This window comes from Aspergillus foveolatus, assembly GCF_047715535.1.
Source record: "Aspergillus foveolatus strain CBS 279.81 unplaced genomic scaffold BDW70scaffold_18, whole genome shotgun sequence".
NCBI classification, from domain to species: Eukaryota; Fungi; Ascomycota; class Eurotiomycetes; order Eurotiales; family Aspergillaceae; genus Aspergillus; species Aspergillus foveolatus.
Genome location: NW_027396082.1, coordinates 334,139 through 348,140, shown reverse-complemented (window position 1 = coordinate 348,140; position 14,002 = coordinate 334,139). Strand labels below are relative to the sequence as shown.

Below are 14,002 nucleotides of genomic sequence, written 5' to 3'. Positions count from 1 at the left end.
CGCTTGCTATCCTCTTCTCGCAGCAATTGGACTTGGGCCATTCTGAAGAAAACTTGAAATACAGACTATGGAGACTCTTCAAATCGAAGCTGAACCACCAGCACCTCGTCTCCTGCTGCTCAAACTCATCAGCTCGGGCTTCTCGTTCTTCGTGGCGGGGCTGAATGACGGCAGCCTGGGTGCTCTGATCCCGTATATCCGCCAGGAATACGACATAGACACCAATATGGTCTCCATCGTGTGAGTCTCCTTGTAGTCTAATGAGGGACTATACCAACGACCGTTTAATCTAACTGCGACTCAGATATGGGACTACCTTCTTTGGCTGGTTTTTCGCCGCGCTCACCAACAGCTTTCTCGGCCAGTACTTTAATACTGGTATCCTACTCCTCCTTGGGGCAGCGCTGCAGGTCCTGGCGCATGCGTTACGCACATGGGCCCCGCCATTCCCGCTGTTCGCGGTGACGTTCTTCATTGCCGCGCTGGGCCAGGCGTACCAAGATACCCACGCGAACAACTTTGTTGCCACTGTCAAGGGCGCCCATCGATGGCTCGGGTTTATCCATGCCATGTATATGGGCGGCTGTCTGATTGGACCGTTTGTGTCTACCGCGGTGGCGACCTCGGGGAGGAGCTCGCACTGGGAATTGTTCTATACTACGCCGCTGGGCATGGGGGCGGTAAATCTCGGTCTGGTCTGGGTAGCCTTCCACGAGTGGGCGACCATGAGGCAGCGCGAGCAGGGCGGACCAGTTGAGGGTCCTGCGTCGCGCAAGCAGGAGGCGGCGACCGAGATCAAGAGGACTCTTGCTACGCCGGCAGTTTGGCTGCTGAGCCTGTACTTCTTCTTTTTCCTTGGAGCAGCCATCACCGCTGGAGGTATGCACTTCTACCCTATACACAAGCAGCTGCGTTACTGACAGGACAGGCTGGATTGTCGAGTACCTGGTCAACGTCCGCAACGGCGATCTCGACAAGATGGGCTACGTGCCGGCCGGGTTCTACGGTGGCAGTTTTATCGGTCGCCTGGTGCTCGCCGAGCCAACGTATCGATTTGGCGAGCGCCGAATGATTCTCATCTACGTAGTACTTTGCCTTGCCCTGGAGCTGGTCTTCTGGCTGTGAGCGCGAGAGTTCGAATGAGGTTTCGTGCGTAGCTAACCGAGGAATAGGGTCCCTAATATTATCACGGAAGCCGTCGCGATCAGTCTGCTGGGACTCTTCTCTGGTCCATTCTTTGCCACGGTAGGCTCGATCAAGTTCCCTCGGGCAGGACCGGCTAACAGGTCAGGGCATTTCCGTCGCATCGAAACTATTCGCAGCGGAGATCCGTTCACCCGCGCTAGGTACGTTATGCATTGCCTGAAGACTAGGCGTGTCCAGTGCCGCTGACAACGGCAGCCGTTCATCTTCCTCATGGGACAGATTGGAGGATCGATATTTCCGGCCGTCACCGGCGTTATAGCTGCGCGGTCCGGAGTCAAGGTCCTGCAGCCCATGCTGGTCGGTTTGCTTGGAGCAACGGGAGTTTCCTGGTTGATTATACCAAAGCCACGTCTGCACCACGATTAAACCATTCAGCCCTGGCAGTCAGCATGCTAGACACTAGAATACGAGGTGCGATTATATGGCCAGTGTACATATGTAAGTAACTTCAGGCTCTGCATGAGGCTATGAGCTACGAGGTCTATCATCATCCTTTATGCGGTCCGTGGCCCGTCTTTGCATCAGGTCCGATTACTACCTAGCAATACTAGGAGGTTTCACGCTATTTAATATATCAAAATATACTTATATATCTCTCCCGGGGAACCACCTAGTTTACAACCTAATCCTCCCGGGCATCCACTTGGAAAACATAAGTACATATGCAATCACACGGCCTAAAAACCAACCTCCAATCTTCGATGCAACCTGCTCACAATCTCCAAATAACCTGCTTCATTCTCCGATGTCACGACTCCATGCCTGACCAGGAAATCAATAACCGCGACGGCGCTATTCAGCTTGAACTCTCCCTCCTGCAAAGCACGCATAACCTCCTCTACCGTCCACAGATAGAACCCCTCCACCTCGCCATCCCCAGGAACAGGCATAGTACTCGGATCAAGCCGTAGCTCATACACGTACTCCACCTCCGGCTGCAATGGACCGGCATCGCAGCCCTCACTGGGTCTTTTTACATGATAGTAAGAAATCGCACCGCCAGTTCGCAACCCCCTCCTCACTAAATCCTCATCTAGACTCGCCTCCTCGACAGCTTCCCTAACGACCGCCTCAACTGGCCTTTCCCAGAAACGGGTCTCCAGCCCCCCGGCAGCAGTGTTATCCAGGAGCCCCGGGTAAGTCTGCTTGGTAAGTGATCGGCGTGCTATCCAGAGCAGCAGTCCACGATCAGGATCTTCAACGTAGCACGTCAGTTGTACGCCAGACGTAAGGATTCCGAAGAGTGCGCTTGCGCTGCGCTCGATCTCAAGAAGTATTTTCCCGGTTTCTGGGTGGCAGATGGGAAACGTCTCGTTTCGCCAGGCCCTGGAGAGCCTGGATAGTTGAGGGTGCGGGGACTGTGACATTCTACGTAGAGTCGACTCCATTAGAAATGTGAGTGTTTCCGTCGTCCATGTACCTGAAGAAGTAGTGGAAGTGGGGTTTAAGCTGGCGCCGAGTATCAGTTGCTGTGTTTGGTGGTTGACAGTCCATCCTGCACCGGAAAAGTCGAATGCGTGCACTAAGTCGTTTGGGACGCGACCAAGAACATGAGAGCAATTAGACACTTTGAACGCATAGTATCTCTGCAGGGTTTCTTGATATAGGGCTAGGTTTTCGGAGGGGCAGGGGAAACTGCGCTCGGTTAGTTTGGACTATCGGGGTTGTGTAGAGGCGGGAGAGGGGATATTGAAGAATTCATATACTTATCGCATTCTCGAACAATGTGGAGGAGGGACTGTGGCATCTCGGCAGGTACCTTACTGTGGGAGAGCTGTATGAAGGTAGATTGCTTGAGTAAAGAGCCTGATAATTATACCTAGATACCGTACGCTAATGAGGACAGATCTGCAGTTGCCTAGGTGACAGGTGTCATCTTGGAGTAAGGGAATCAAGTGATGACACCAAGAAGCGGTTGATGGTACCTACAAGGATAACTTCAACCTGAAGACAGGCATAGTGAAGCCCACAACCTGGCCTTGCATTTGGCCAGGCCTGTGGTATAAATCCATGACTCAGATACGTACCTGGCACTTACAACTCACTCACACTACCGCATCCCTCCCCTTGTTCCAATGAGAGTACATAACTGCAGGCCGTAAAGCTTCCCCGGTAGGGGTATTGGTCAATGTTTTTGATCCAGGAAAGCGGTTCGAAATTACGGTATGCTGAACCATATTAAGTAATAGCTGCAACTCATGCAATTAGAAAGACTATTCTCGTGCAGCCCAGCCACAGTCACAAGCTTTGAAACCTTCAGCTGTATTGAACAAACAAATCGTGAGAGTTCTACCTTCAGCACTAGAATGTCGGGTTGTGGTCTTCGTTCCCGATGCGCAGAGTAGGGTTGCTGTAGCCTCTACAGCTGCAGGTGTTCGGTCAAGGGGCTATTATACCGCCTTTTTATAGTATGCTCAGCATGCTCGCACTCGAGGGACGAAATGAAGTGTAAGCCAAAGAAGATAGCTGAAAATTCAATATATGGAGGATCTCTGCAGGCTGGCCTCGTGATTTGACTTTCAATTCTGAGGTAGAGGCTGCGGAAGCATTTGCGTCTGCATTGGCTTTCTCATTACTGTTGATATTGCCGTAATGCAACCTTTCATCCTAGCCCTTCATCGCCCTGCATCGCTCTTCCAGGTATGGGTGAGCCGTACGCCTGTTGCTGCTGGTGCATGACTGCCACTCCGATCTCGCCGTTGGTCAGACCATATCAATTCCGTTGTTCCTGCCTTGACGTGACCTTTTGATGGTCAGGCCAATGTGATATGGATTGGCTTTGAATAAGGCTGGCAATGTGGATGTTGGGACAGGCATTATTGTTGGAAATCAGGGGGTACGCATTGGGTGGCGTACGCATCCTGTTAAAGCTAAGACTACGATGGGCAGCAGAGACAATGATTAGGTTAATCGGCGGATTATACCGGTGCATAACGCATGTTGGGATGGAAAGTTGATTGCTTAGTTGGATCTAATTCCACTTTTCCATGTTTCGGTACAAGGGAAGAGTATACTAGGATACTAGGTATAACTACCTTTTACTAGCATATTTAGACTAAATAGATGCTTATGGATTCAGCAAAGATCCAATAGTATGGCAGTTTTATAATGCGCCTGTAGGTTGGCATGAGGCTGTACTCAGGAGACTGGTGAGACTAACGAAGCCTTGAGTTGGGAACAACGATCCAACAGGTGCGACGCCCGAAGCGATGTTCAAGCGATTTATGTAGGCAATAATCAGTACCAGTTTTGAACTGATTACTTATTCAAAATCCTAGAGCACGCCAACCCATCCCAGGGTTGCAGACGTGAGTTAGCCCTCAGAATTGTTCTATGTCGATTCGCCGCTCGCTAACACCTGTATTGAGCAGGCCGTACCAAATAGGCCGCGGAAATAAAGGTCTTTATTTCATGAGAATGTTACTATTTATCGTAGAGCAGGAGACTAGGCCCCTAGCTTAGTGATTATCTGATATGTGCCGTCTTATTGCTATCAACTCAACCAAACCCTCATCCCTCCTTCTTTCCAGGTCACTTAGATCAAGATTCGACACCCACTTACTCACTTGTTTCTTAAGGTCATCTGTTTTCTCTTGTGACTCAAAGTCAAACCTATGCTTGTGCATATCAGCCAACCAATACTTCAATGCTGGTCCCAAATGATCCATGAAATGACCGAAATTTTTACCTCCGCCGAGCGTATTCGTCATGATGGGTCCAGACACTGCCCAGCGGAGACCTAGGCCTGATGTCATTGTCTTATCTGCAGAGTGTCAGATCAAAAAGATCAAAAATAAACTTGCAGTGAAAGTGGATGACGTACCAAGGTCCTTTGGCGAGACAACACCCCTTTCTATTAGACTATAAGCCTCCGCGCACAGCGCGGCCTGGAGGCGATTCACAATAAATCCTGGTGTTTCCTGCTGAACGATTACGGGGTCTTTATCAAGTCTTTTGTAGAAGTCATATGCGGCAGCAATGTGCTCATTGGCCGTACCCGGATGCGGAACGATTTCAACCAATGGAACAAAATGCGGCGGATTGAACGGGTGGCCGATGAGTATCCGGGCTGGATTATTCTTGCAGTTCGTTATAAACATTGACGATGGAATGCCCGAGGACGAGGAGACGATTGGGATGTGTGTGGGGGTGAGGGCATCTAGGTGGGCTATCAAAGACCGTTTGAGGGGGAGTCTCTCTGGACCGTTCTGATTCACCACAATGAGTTTCCACTCCGTGACTATAGCAAACATACCATTCAAGGGTGACGTACCTCTTGTATCAAATCCACACTCTCGAGATAAGGATCAATGTTGGTCACGAATTTCAGATTACTCAGGCATTTCTCGACTGTTAGAGTGCAGCCTGGTACAAGGGGGCCATGTTTTCTCCAGATAGTCACGCAGCTTGGTCTCTGCTTCTGGCGCTGGGTCTGTCACGATCACGTTCAGACCTCTAGATAGGAAAAGGGCTGTCCAGCTGGAGCCGATAACGCCGGTTCCGATGACGCCAATGGTTTGGATGGAATGGGAGGCCATTATCCTGACTTCCCATAAACAGCTGCTTGTCCTCTGTTCGAAACCCACAGGCCTTGAAAGGCAAATATGAGGGGGAAGCGGTACGCCGAATTCTCTATACAAGTGGCTGTTGAGTTTCGCTTTTCAGCTCGAAAGAGTTTTTAGAGAGTATATATAATGGAACATTCAACTCCCCTGGCACTCAGGGTGGTATATGAGACAGTTTTCTAGAAAGATGAGGAAAAATAACTATACTAGTAGATTAAATATCTACCTCGGAAGCGGATCGCGTATGGGGCAGGCCTCGTGGTGAGCCCTTCATGCCGCGGGAGTCCCACAGCTCGGTGGTTACCCAGCCAGTCCTCGGACAGTCTGCGGTGCTAGCTATGCCGGGGGACATTTATACAGATTGTGGAACACCAACTGCTGCTTCAGATGATCCCGCGGCACGTTGTGGAGTCGGCTTGCCAATTTCCGGGCTGATCCTCGGGATCCCGCCGTTATGGACGGTGAAGTGGGCTGCCATGACGGATTCACTACGGGGCGCCACGCTTGCAGCCTCACGTTAGACGGTTAGGGCAGTTCCGGGCCGGTAATATAATTTCGAGCAGTCTGAAATAAAGGACTGCCTGTACGCCCTTTGCCGCTATCCCGCCAGCCAATACTTTCGCTCCTCTCCAACAAGCCACCTCTGAGCCTCTTCCAGACAGAATGCCCCATGAAACAGTCCCCAGTGACGCTATCTACGGCCCAGGAACATACGTAGACAGGACATTCCTGCCAGCCCCGCAAGATGCCCGCCGAATCTTCGAGTATCTTGCGTCCAGCACACCAGGCTTCACAACCGACAGAGCCCTCTGGGAGACCGTCCATTTTAGCGGCTCAGAACACCCCGTAATCCCAGGTCCCATCAAAGGGCCTCTCATTTCTGCAGCCCTCCATGCAATGTGCGGTATTGTTGCGCACGAGATTGTCCAGGATCGCGACGGTACCCTGGCAGCGTCGCAGACAGTGAATGTGAATACTGATCACGCAGCTATCTGGCTGGGCATGGTTCTCACTGCGACAGTGAATGGCGACGGTACGAGAAAGGATATGAGCGAGGTTGTGCGATCGGGTGAACTTCGTTCTCTTTTTGATAGGGATTTCGAGGGAGGGTTCATGTCAACGCCCATGCGTCAGCGCACAACAGCCTTATGCAAGACTGCCACACCGGGCGTCTGGTATCAGCTCCACGGATCTCTTGATGCGCCTCGTCTTGCGAGCATTAGGGATTGATCCCAAGTACCCCGCGAAAACGTCGCACGAAGCATACAAGCACATAGCGCAGCGGGTAGAGCAATGGGCAGCGGATGAGCTGGAGATGCTGAATATCAAAAACGGCTTCTGCGGAAGCATCTGCTTTACGCCCAAGGGGTGGAATGAGACGCTTATGGGGAAGTGCCTTGCCAGCCATCCGCTCGTGGACTACAAGAGGCAGACGCACGCGATTCCGACACCGGCAGTGCCATGGCGAAAGGTTGAAGACGGTGGCGATCGGAGGCCCTTGGCAGGGATCAAGGTTGTTGAGCTGGTGATGATCATAGCAGGTCCGATCATTGGGAGCATCCTTGCGGCATTTGGGGCAGACGTTATTCGCGTGAACTGTAGTCGGTTGGTGGATCTGAATGTATGCTTCCTCCCACCCTTTCGCTCTCCTTCATGCTATAGCATCTAGCGGGTTTGCTAATGATGGTGAATTACAGGTCCTTCAATTAACCCTCAACGCCGGCAAACGAACGATAGCCCTCGATCTCACCGTCGAGTCGGACAGAACTCGACTACGTGAACTCCTCGCCGACGCAGACGTCTTCGTCCAAGGGTTCCGCCCCAACGCCATCGCGCGCAAGGGATTTGGCGTGAAAGAGCTCCTCGAAATTGCTGGCAATCGCGGCAAAGGGATCGTCTATGTCGAAGAGAACTGCTATGGTCCTGACGGCCCGTACCACGAAAGGCCCGGGTGGCAACAGATCGGTGATGCAGCGTCAGGATCGTCGTATGTTATGGGCCGGAGTCTTGGATACAACGATGGCACGAGCGTTCTTCCGCCCTTGCCAATCTCAGACATGAATACTGGTCTTATTGGGGCGCTGGGAACGCTCATGGCGTTGCGGGATCGGGCGAGGTATGGAGGCTCGTACCGAGTCGCAAGTTCTCCCGTCAAAGCGGATGTCATTGCACTCGAGCCTGAGGTTGGACTTTATAGCCCTGCGGTGGTGGAGAAGGCTAGTGAGATCTTTCAATGGGGACATATTGGGCCAGAGCAGTTTGTCACAGAGATTCTGCTGGTGGTTATGGATGGGTGGAAGAGGGTGTTCCCGCAGTACTTCGGAACTGGGGAGGAGAGTCTACTGACTTCTTTTGAGAGCGGCGAGGGGCCGTGGGTGAATATAAGTATTCTGAGGCCGGTGGTGCGGTTGGGCGATGAGGGAGTCAGCCCAAGGTGGCTAACGCCGTCGGTACCGAACTGTTTCCATAAGAGGATCCAGTGGCTTTAAGCTAGAAGAGGTTTACCACGAGGAGAAACGTAGTGGAAGCGGCATGGAATCTGTCAAATCTAGGTAGTTATTAAATTTCCATAACCATTTATCGACGTATAGCTGTTGAGTCAGTCACCTAACCATTACGTGACTGAATGTCCAAGTATAGAAGAGAATGGAGTTACAACTGCAAACTATAGCTCTCATGTGGGACTTGCCTGGCCATCTATCTGCGTTATTGAAATTGCGGGTGGCGGTCATTCCAGTCAAGCACATAGCTATTAACTTTAGTCTCGTGGATGGTAGGCCCCCAATTTCGTCAAGTGTTCGATCTCGCGGTATATGGCATAAATGATAAGATCGGTAGCTCAAGTAGTCTATCCTTGCTCAGTTGCCAACAGTCTGGCGCACTTTCAGAGACGTACAGAGATAGGTTCGCTCTATCTATAGGAAATTCCCAACACCTTTCGATAAGTCCGTGACGGCGAAAAGTGATACAGTTAACTTGACGGGCAAAAGTATGGGGTGTCGAGTAAGCAGAGTCTTCAGTTTTCCAGGGAATGCTGAAGCCTCTCAAAATGCAGCTAAAACTGATGTTGGTGGGCCTGTCTATCACCACATACGCGTTCATGGCTGACGTACAAAGTCCGCTAGGAGGGTTCGTCGTTTCAGGAGGTACAATCTCAGTATTTCTTCAATGTGAATAGCTAAGCCAATGCTTCGAATGCGTCTTCTAGTACATTCGTCGTGCTGAATATCAATGCAATTAAGACTGGCATGCACTGCCTTCTCATGCAAAGAGTGTCAACAGATCGATAGATCATATTATTTTGAATGTACCTTCATAAAGGACCGGTTGAGCCAGAGTATCTAGCAGGAAGAGCAGTCAGACATTCTTCGGTTATCAAGGAAGCTTGCTGCATAGTTAATCTAGATGAGCTGCAAACTATGGTTTCCCTGATAGTTGCATTACAGCAAATTTATCGTACTATGCAGTCTTACAAAATACCACTGTATTCCTGAAAACATGATTTGTATAATGAACTGGATTAAGGCACTCACCCAGTAGGCCACTCGTTATATTCATCCTCCCTATCATCACCGAGACCCCCATTCCATTTTTGACAAGGCAAACTCTCTTGTACCTCCCAATATCGACCACCCTCCCAACTCCCCATCTCAACGCAATCATTTGATGGCCCGAGAACACCAAACCGCGGCTATTTTCCATCCTAGGGAAGAGCTGCATACGCAGTTTCAGGTAATCCACGCAGAATCGATGGTGAAACCTGCTTGGAGCCGCCGAGCAATAGTTCATCTGTAGGTTCAGCGATAATGAGCCCTTGAAGAGGAGTACTCAATGATCTCGCCGTAAGCTGTAAACATTTTTTGCGAGTTGTTCTTCGTCAAAAGTCCGCCGTCCTACTCGCCGATCTGGGAGCCCAAGTCAATCTTGGGACAAAGAAGGTTCTGCAGAGACTCTAAACACGATAAACAGGGGTGCTGTGCCTCGTTTGTCTCGTCGTGGGCAAGCGCGCCAAGAGATGCGTAGCTCCTTGTACTGCATGAAGTATTGTACTCAGTATCCTCATCTTCAACCTCTCCTTCTCCAGGATATCTGGCCCAGCCAGCCTTGAGAGCGGTCCATTCCGCAAGCACGCTATCCGTCTCGAACTCCTCACAATCGAGGACACTAATGTTGTCAGTACCCGCCGAGAAACTATCACTTAAAACCCATCCGGATGCATCGAGATAGTCATTTTCGGTAGCAGCCGAGGCAGCCTCTTTGGCGATAGCGGCAACAGCGCGCGCATTCTCTGCTGCCTTTGTGGCCTCTGACGCAGCGGTTTCCGCTCCAACAAGGCAACCCCCTATGATAGCCGCACAGGTGACTGCGTCCATTCGGCCGGCTGCAGTCTTTGTAATTGCTTCCAGCGCGGTCCACATATATTTTGTTGCTGTAGCGTAATTGGTTGCTGCGTTTGAGGCTGCGAGGGTGGCCGTTGAGGATGCCGCTGTGGCTTCGATGTACTTGGCCATTGTCCTAACTGACATGGCGGAGCAGTCAGAGTAAAGGGAAGACATTGTGCTTTCTTTTTCAACCGACTAGGCCTGAACAGGCTTTTGGTGAGGTAGAGGGGGTTCCTGAAGAGACTTTGTGTGGATGCCAGTTTGTTGGGAGCTGATTTGACGATGATATGCAGGGAGCAGAAGTATTGTTGGCTATATAATGGTTCCTCGTTCTTTGTTTCCTTGGCCTGAACCAGCTGAAAGAATGTATTACTGTATCTAATCCTTTGTCGGCAACTCAGAATGCCATATTTGTCACGGTATATCCTCTCAATGCTCCTTGTGCGCTTCTAATTGGCCGCAGCTTGAAACAATGCGGGATCTCTTTATGCCTTTGTTGCTCAGACTCTACACCTTGACTTCCATCCATTCAATTATGCAAGATCCCTGCGGCACCGTGTGCGTTTCATCTTCCATCTTTTAGTATACGCCGGATTCTGTCAAGACACCGCAAGGAGCAAATCGGACTACCGTACACTTGTGTGAACCGAGTGTAAGACTGTCCTCATCATGCGGCTCCAATCAGTAGTTTTACATCGGTGACTCTATATAAGAAGCGCAGCAGATTATGAGCTTGACCTGGCAATCAACAGCAGTTTATAGTCGGCAGGTGCTGTCGAGAGATCGGCCGAACCTTTACCTAAATCCTAGGAATGCAAGTTAGGGCTACAACGACAGCACGGTATGCATACCATACCGACAACCCATTGAAAGACGACATGTATACCGATAAGTGTGGGCCTATTGTAAACATCGGTGGCACTTTCCTTCGGCCACTCGACTTCACCTTCCTCCAGTTGGTGATTGACCAGGATACCATATACTAATTACTGCGTCAATGGCAACCAGATTCAACCTCCTGTCTCGCAAGCGCCGGACTCCACCGAGATCCGCACGTGCAGGATCTTTGAGAGACGTGGGTTAGCGGCGATACTGGCTAACGTAAGGCATCTATGTTTAGGCTGGGCCGGGATCCGCGGTAGTTTGCAGTCCGACATATCGCGGAGAGCATATTCCGTACAAGTCGATCCTGCCTCGTGACTTCAAGCACGGTATTGTGGACAGTCACAGCGATATTTGACTTGGCGAGCATTATTTTGTTTGCAATTGTTTGGGAGTTGAGAGTAAGAAACCGGGCAGGGGAAGGATGTTGCGTGAAGCGAAGGAGATGAGATCATCGAAGTTCAGGAACAAGATATGTTTCTCTATAAACTTCATAGAACAGCCGGTGCTTATTGAAAGCACGGCACCGCAGTTGATCTCTGCACGTCTAACGATAACTTGAAAACATAAAAGAGGTGACGGCACGGTCAGGTCTTGCGTCAATAGACCCAAGTATCTAGGGCAGCCGCTGAACAAACTTCACCTCTGCACTCCCATATCCAGTAACATTTTTGCCATCAATGACGCCCTGAACAGTCACAAATCCAAGATACGTAACCGCGCCGCTGCCCGGATCCACCATTTCTTGGTCACCCAACACACTGCTGATCTCCAGCAATCCTCGCCCCTCGATCCCTAGTTCCCAGCGCTGCGGATAGACCAGGCCGGAGCGCGGAGATGTCCAGACTGTGTTGGGATCCGTGATAGGCTCAAACCGGTCCACGGGAATGATGGCGAGGCCGTTCTCGTTGCGGTTGCGACTCCGGACGTGGATGCTTCGAGAGGAAAAGGGCGGGTCGATGCTGTCGAGCATATATGAGACGAGCGCCAGGTTGAGCTCGCCGCCGGGGCGGTCGTTGACGAACAGGTTGAACCAAGTGAGGTTCCCAGCCTGCAGGCCCAGATGACCCCAGAGGTGGTTGTACCAGGTAAGCGAGGCAGATGGGTCAAAGATCTCAGTGGCGATCTCCACGTCAATGTCATCCTCTTCAGTCGGAGAGGCTCCAGGAGGAATGGGCATGGAGATGTTTCCCGATGTACTGGCTGCCGGCATGGCCCAGCCATACAGGGGTTTATCGACATACATCCAGGCGCCGGATCCGCCGTAGTATAGTGCACGCGATGTCTGGTGAACGGTCAAATCGACGGAGATGTTGTCTGTGATGCCGTGAACAGCAATGGCCACGTCGTCCGGCGGAAGGCTCGATATTGCGTACGCTGTGCTGATGAAATTGAGAGGAGCAATCTCTGCGTCCGCGAGGGTGGTCATGTTCGAATGCGTGACGCGGTTGAGGGTTGCAAGGTCCAAGAGGGAGAAACCATAGCCGGCGGTCTGCTCGGGTGAAGACAGCACCACACCTGAGGCGAAGTAATACTGCGATCCGGTTGTTGTCGTTAAAAATGAGGAGGTCCAGTGACCGGCGACGGGGCTTGCTGGGCTGGGGGCCAGTTTTTCAGGAACTGGAACGTCAAACAGAACGGGAATTCGGGGCTGGATCCGTCTAGTCAGCACGTCTCAATAGAGAATGGGACTGAGCGGACGAGAACCTTCACTTACGTCTCTGATGGATGGGTCCTGGTCGGGTGCGAAGTTATAGCCCGAACAGAAAGGGATTTGGTGGGCTGCAAGGGCAGCCCACAGGGCGATATCAATCTTGCGGAACATATTAAATGTGCACTAACATGCAGGTCTTCAGATAAATCACAGTGTTGATGGAGCTGAGAGTAGGCGTGGGTATTTATGCCTGGGTCGTAACGCATCTGGGTGAGACCGGTTGCTCCTTCTTCATGGCGCTCAGATCAGCCATAAACAATCCCGTCTAGGAAGTAACAAGTTCAATCCGGTAGGGGTCTTCTAGGGTGCCTAATAAGCTTAGTTTATGAGTGAGTGGAAGTTTCCCATCTACAGCCTCGACACTGTGAACCCCCCTCCACGAGCTCCGGAAGACATCCTCATCGTTCAATCCTTCGACGCCGCTCGAGAGTTCTTCAGACTATTAAGGCACCCAGGCGGTAGGTTCTTTGTGGGATTGGCAGAGCTAAGGTGAAAGTACCTGGCATATGCACCGGTTGATGGGGCATACTTTTTCGGTTCTTTGCACGTGGGCCGCCAGCTCGTAAGAGGTCTCGTCGGCTGCTCCACGCCTCTCAGATTAGCTCTGGCTGAAAGGAGAGTTGGGTATAGAAGAATACATGTTGAGTATGTTCTGGAATGCTCCAGCTAGAGCATGTTTCGGTCGCCAGCTTCATTGTACTTTGCTATTCTAAATATGTATCCACAGCTAGGTGACAGTTGAGTCCGTGGTTCTTCCATATGCTGCTGCTCAGCTTAACGCAAAGAAACAATTCAAACATCCTTGATACTAAGAGTCTGCCTCCAGTCGAGTTTCGGTCACAAAATTTCACAGCAAGTTTTAAGTCCATTCGGTGGTGGGGAAGGGCTTCACTCGTGGCGATTTCAGGACCTGATCTGCCAGATGATCTGAGCTATGTTGAATACTCGTTATTCCTGCTTCAGACTTTTTTATTGGATATCTATCAAAGAGGCGCTCGTGGCAGGTGGTCGTGAACCTGTCGACCAGAAAGTTTCGGCAAATTCAGGCGTTTAGGATGGAACCGGGGGATCAGTTGGCTCCAAGCTCCTCGCAGTAGAGGCTTAGTATAAGTGTCAAAAAGACTACGTATGCTAGGCCAAAACTCTCTATAATATACTGCTTCGCTCTGCCATTGAGTCACAGAGAAAAGAAGTTCTAGCGTCTGTAACCTATCATGGAGTGTCCGTTCAGAAGGTCCGTCTATGTCACACTG

General features: G+C 50.9%; 6 protein-coding genes across 6 annotated transcripts; 2 read left to right on the top strand and 4 right to left on the bottom strand.

Annotated features, from left to right (window-relative positions):
• Positions 1–67: 67 nt before the first annotated feature.
• On the top strand, positions 68–1,572 carry BDW70DRAFT_149594 (putative MFS transporter; the record flags this gene model as incomplete). Its single annotated transcript, XM_073739038.1, has 6 exons — positions 68–240; positions 305–879; positions 929–1,121; positions 1,173–1,245; positions 1,292–1,346; positions 1,433–1,572. The coding sequence occupies 6 exons, from the start codon at positions 68–70 to the stop codon at positions 1,570–1,572; spliced, it is 1,209 nt and encodes a 402-aa protein (XP_073596970.1).
• Positions 1,573–1,883: 311 nt separating this feature from the next.
• On the bottom strand, positions 1,884–3,383 carry BDW70DRAFT_149593 (NUDIX hydrolase domain-like protein; the record flags this gene model as incomplete). The annotated part of the gene is made up of 2 exons (XM_073739037.1): positions 1,884–2,841; positions 3,256–3,383. 2 exons carry the CDS (start codon positions 3,381–3,383, stop codon positions 1,884–1,886), a joined length of 1,086 nt encoding a protein of 361 aa, XP_073596969.1.
• Positions 3,384–4,664: 1,281 nt separating this feature from the next.
• On the bottom strand, positions 4,665–5,744 carry BDW70DRAFT_149592 (uncharacterized protein; the record flags this gene model as incomplete). Its single annotated transcript, XM_073739036.1, has 4 exons — positions 4,665–4,969; positions 5,030–5,438; positions 5,480–5,551; positions 5,646–5,744. 4 exons carry the CDS (start codon positions 5,742–5,744, stop codon positions 4,665–4,667), a joined length of 885 nt encoding a protein of 294 aa, XP_073596968.1.
• Positions 5,745–6,434: 690 nt separating this feature from the next.
• BDW70DRAFT_149591 (CoA-transferase family III domain-containing protein) lies at positions 6,435–8,260 on the top strand (the record flags this gene model as incomplete). Its single annotated transcript, XM_073739035.1, has 3 exons — positions 6,435–6,941; positions 7,009–7,392; positions 7,469–8,260. 3 exons carry the CDS (start codon positions 6,435–6,437, stop codon positions 8,258–8,260), a joined length of 1,683 nt encoding a protein of 560 aa, XP_073596967.1.
• Positions 8,261–9,664: 1,404 nt separating this feature from the next.
• On the bottom strand, positions 9,665–10,282 carry BDW70DRAFT_159149 (uncharacterized protein; the record flags this gene model as incomplete). Its single annotated transcript, XM_073740647.1, has 1 exon — positions 9,665–10,282. One exon carries the CDS (start codon positions 10,280–10,282, stop codon positions 9,665–9,667), a length of 618 nt encoding a protein of 205 aa, XP_073596966.1.
• A 1,369-nt stretch (positions 10,283–11,651) lies between these two features.
• Positions 11,652–12,860, bottom strand: BDW70DRAFT_159148 (Hydroxyneurosporene synthase; the record flags this gene model as incomplete). The annotated part of the gene is made up of 2 exons (XM_073740646.1): positions 11,652–12,686; positions 12,753–12,860. The coding sequence occupies 2 exons, from the start codon at positions 12,858–12,860 to the stop codon at positions 11,652–11,654; spliced, it is 1,143 nt and encodes a 380-aa protein (XP_073596965.1).
• Positions 12,861–14,002: the final 1,142 nt, after the last annotated feature.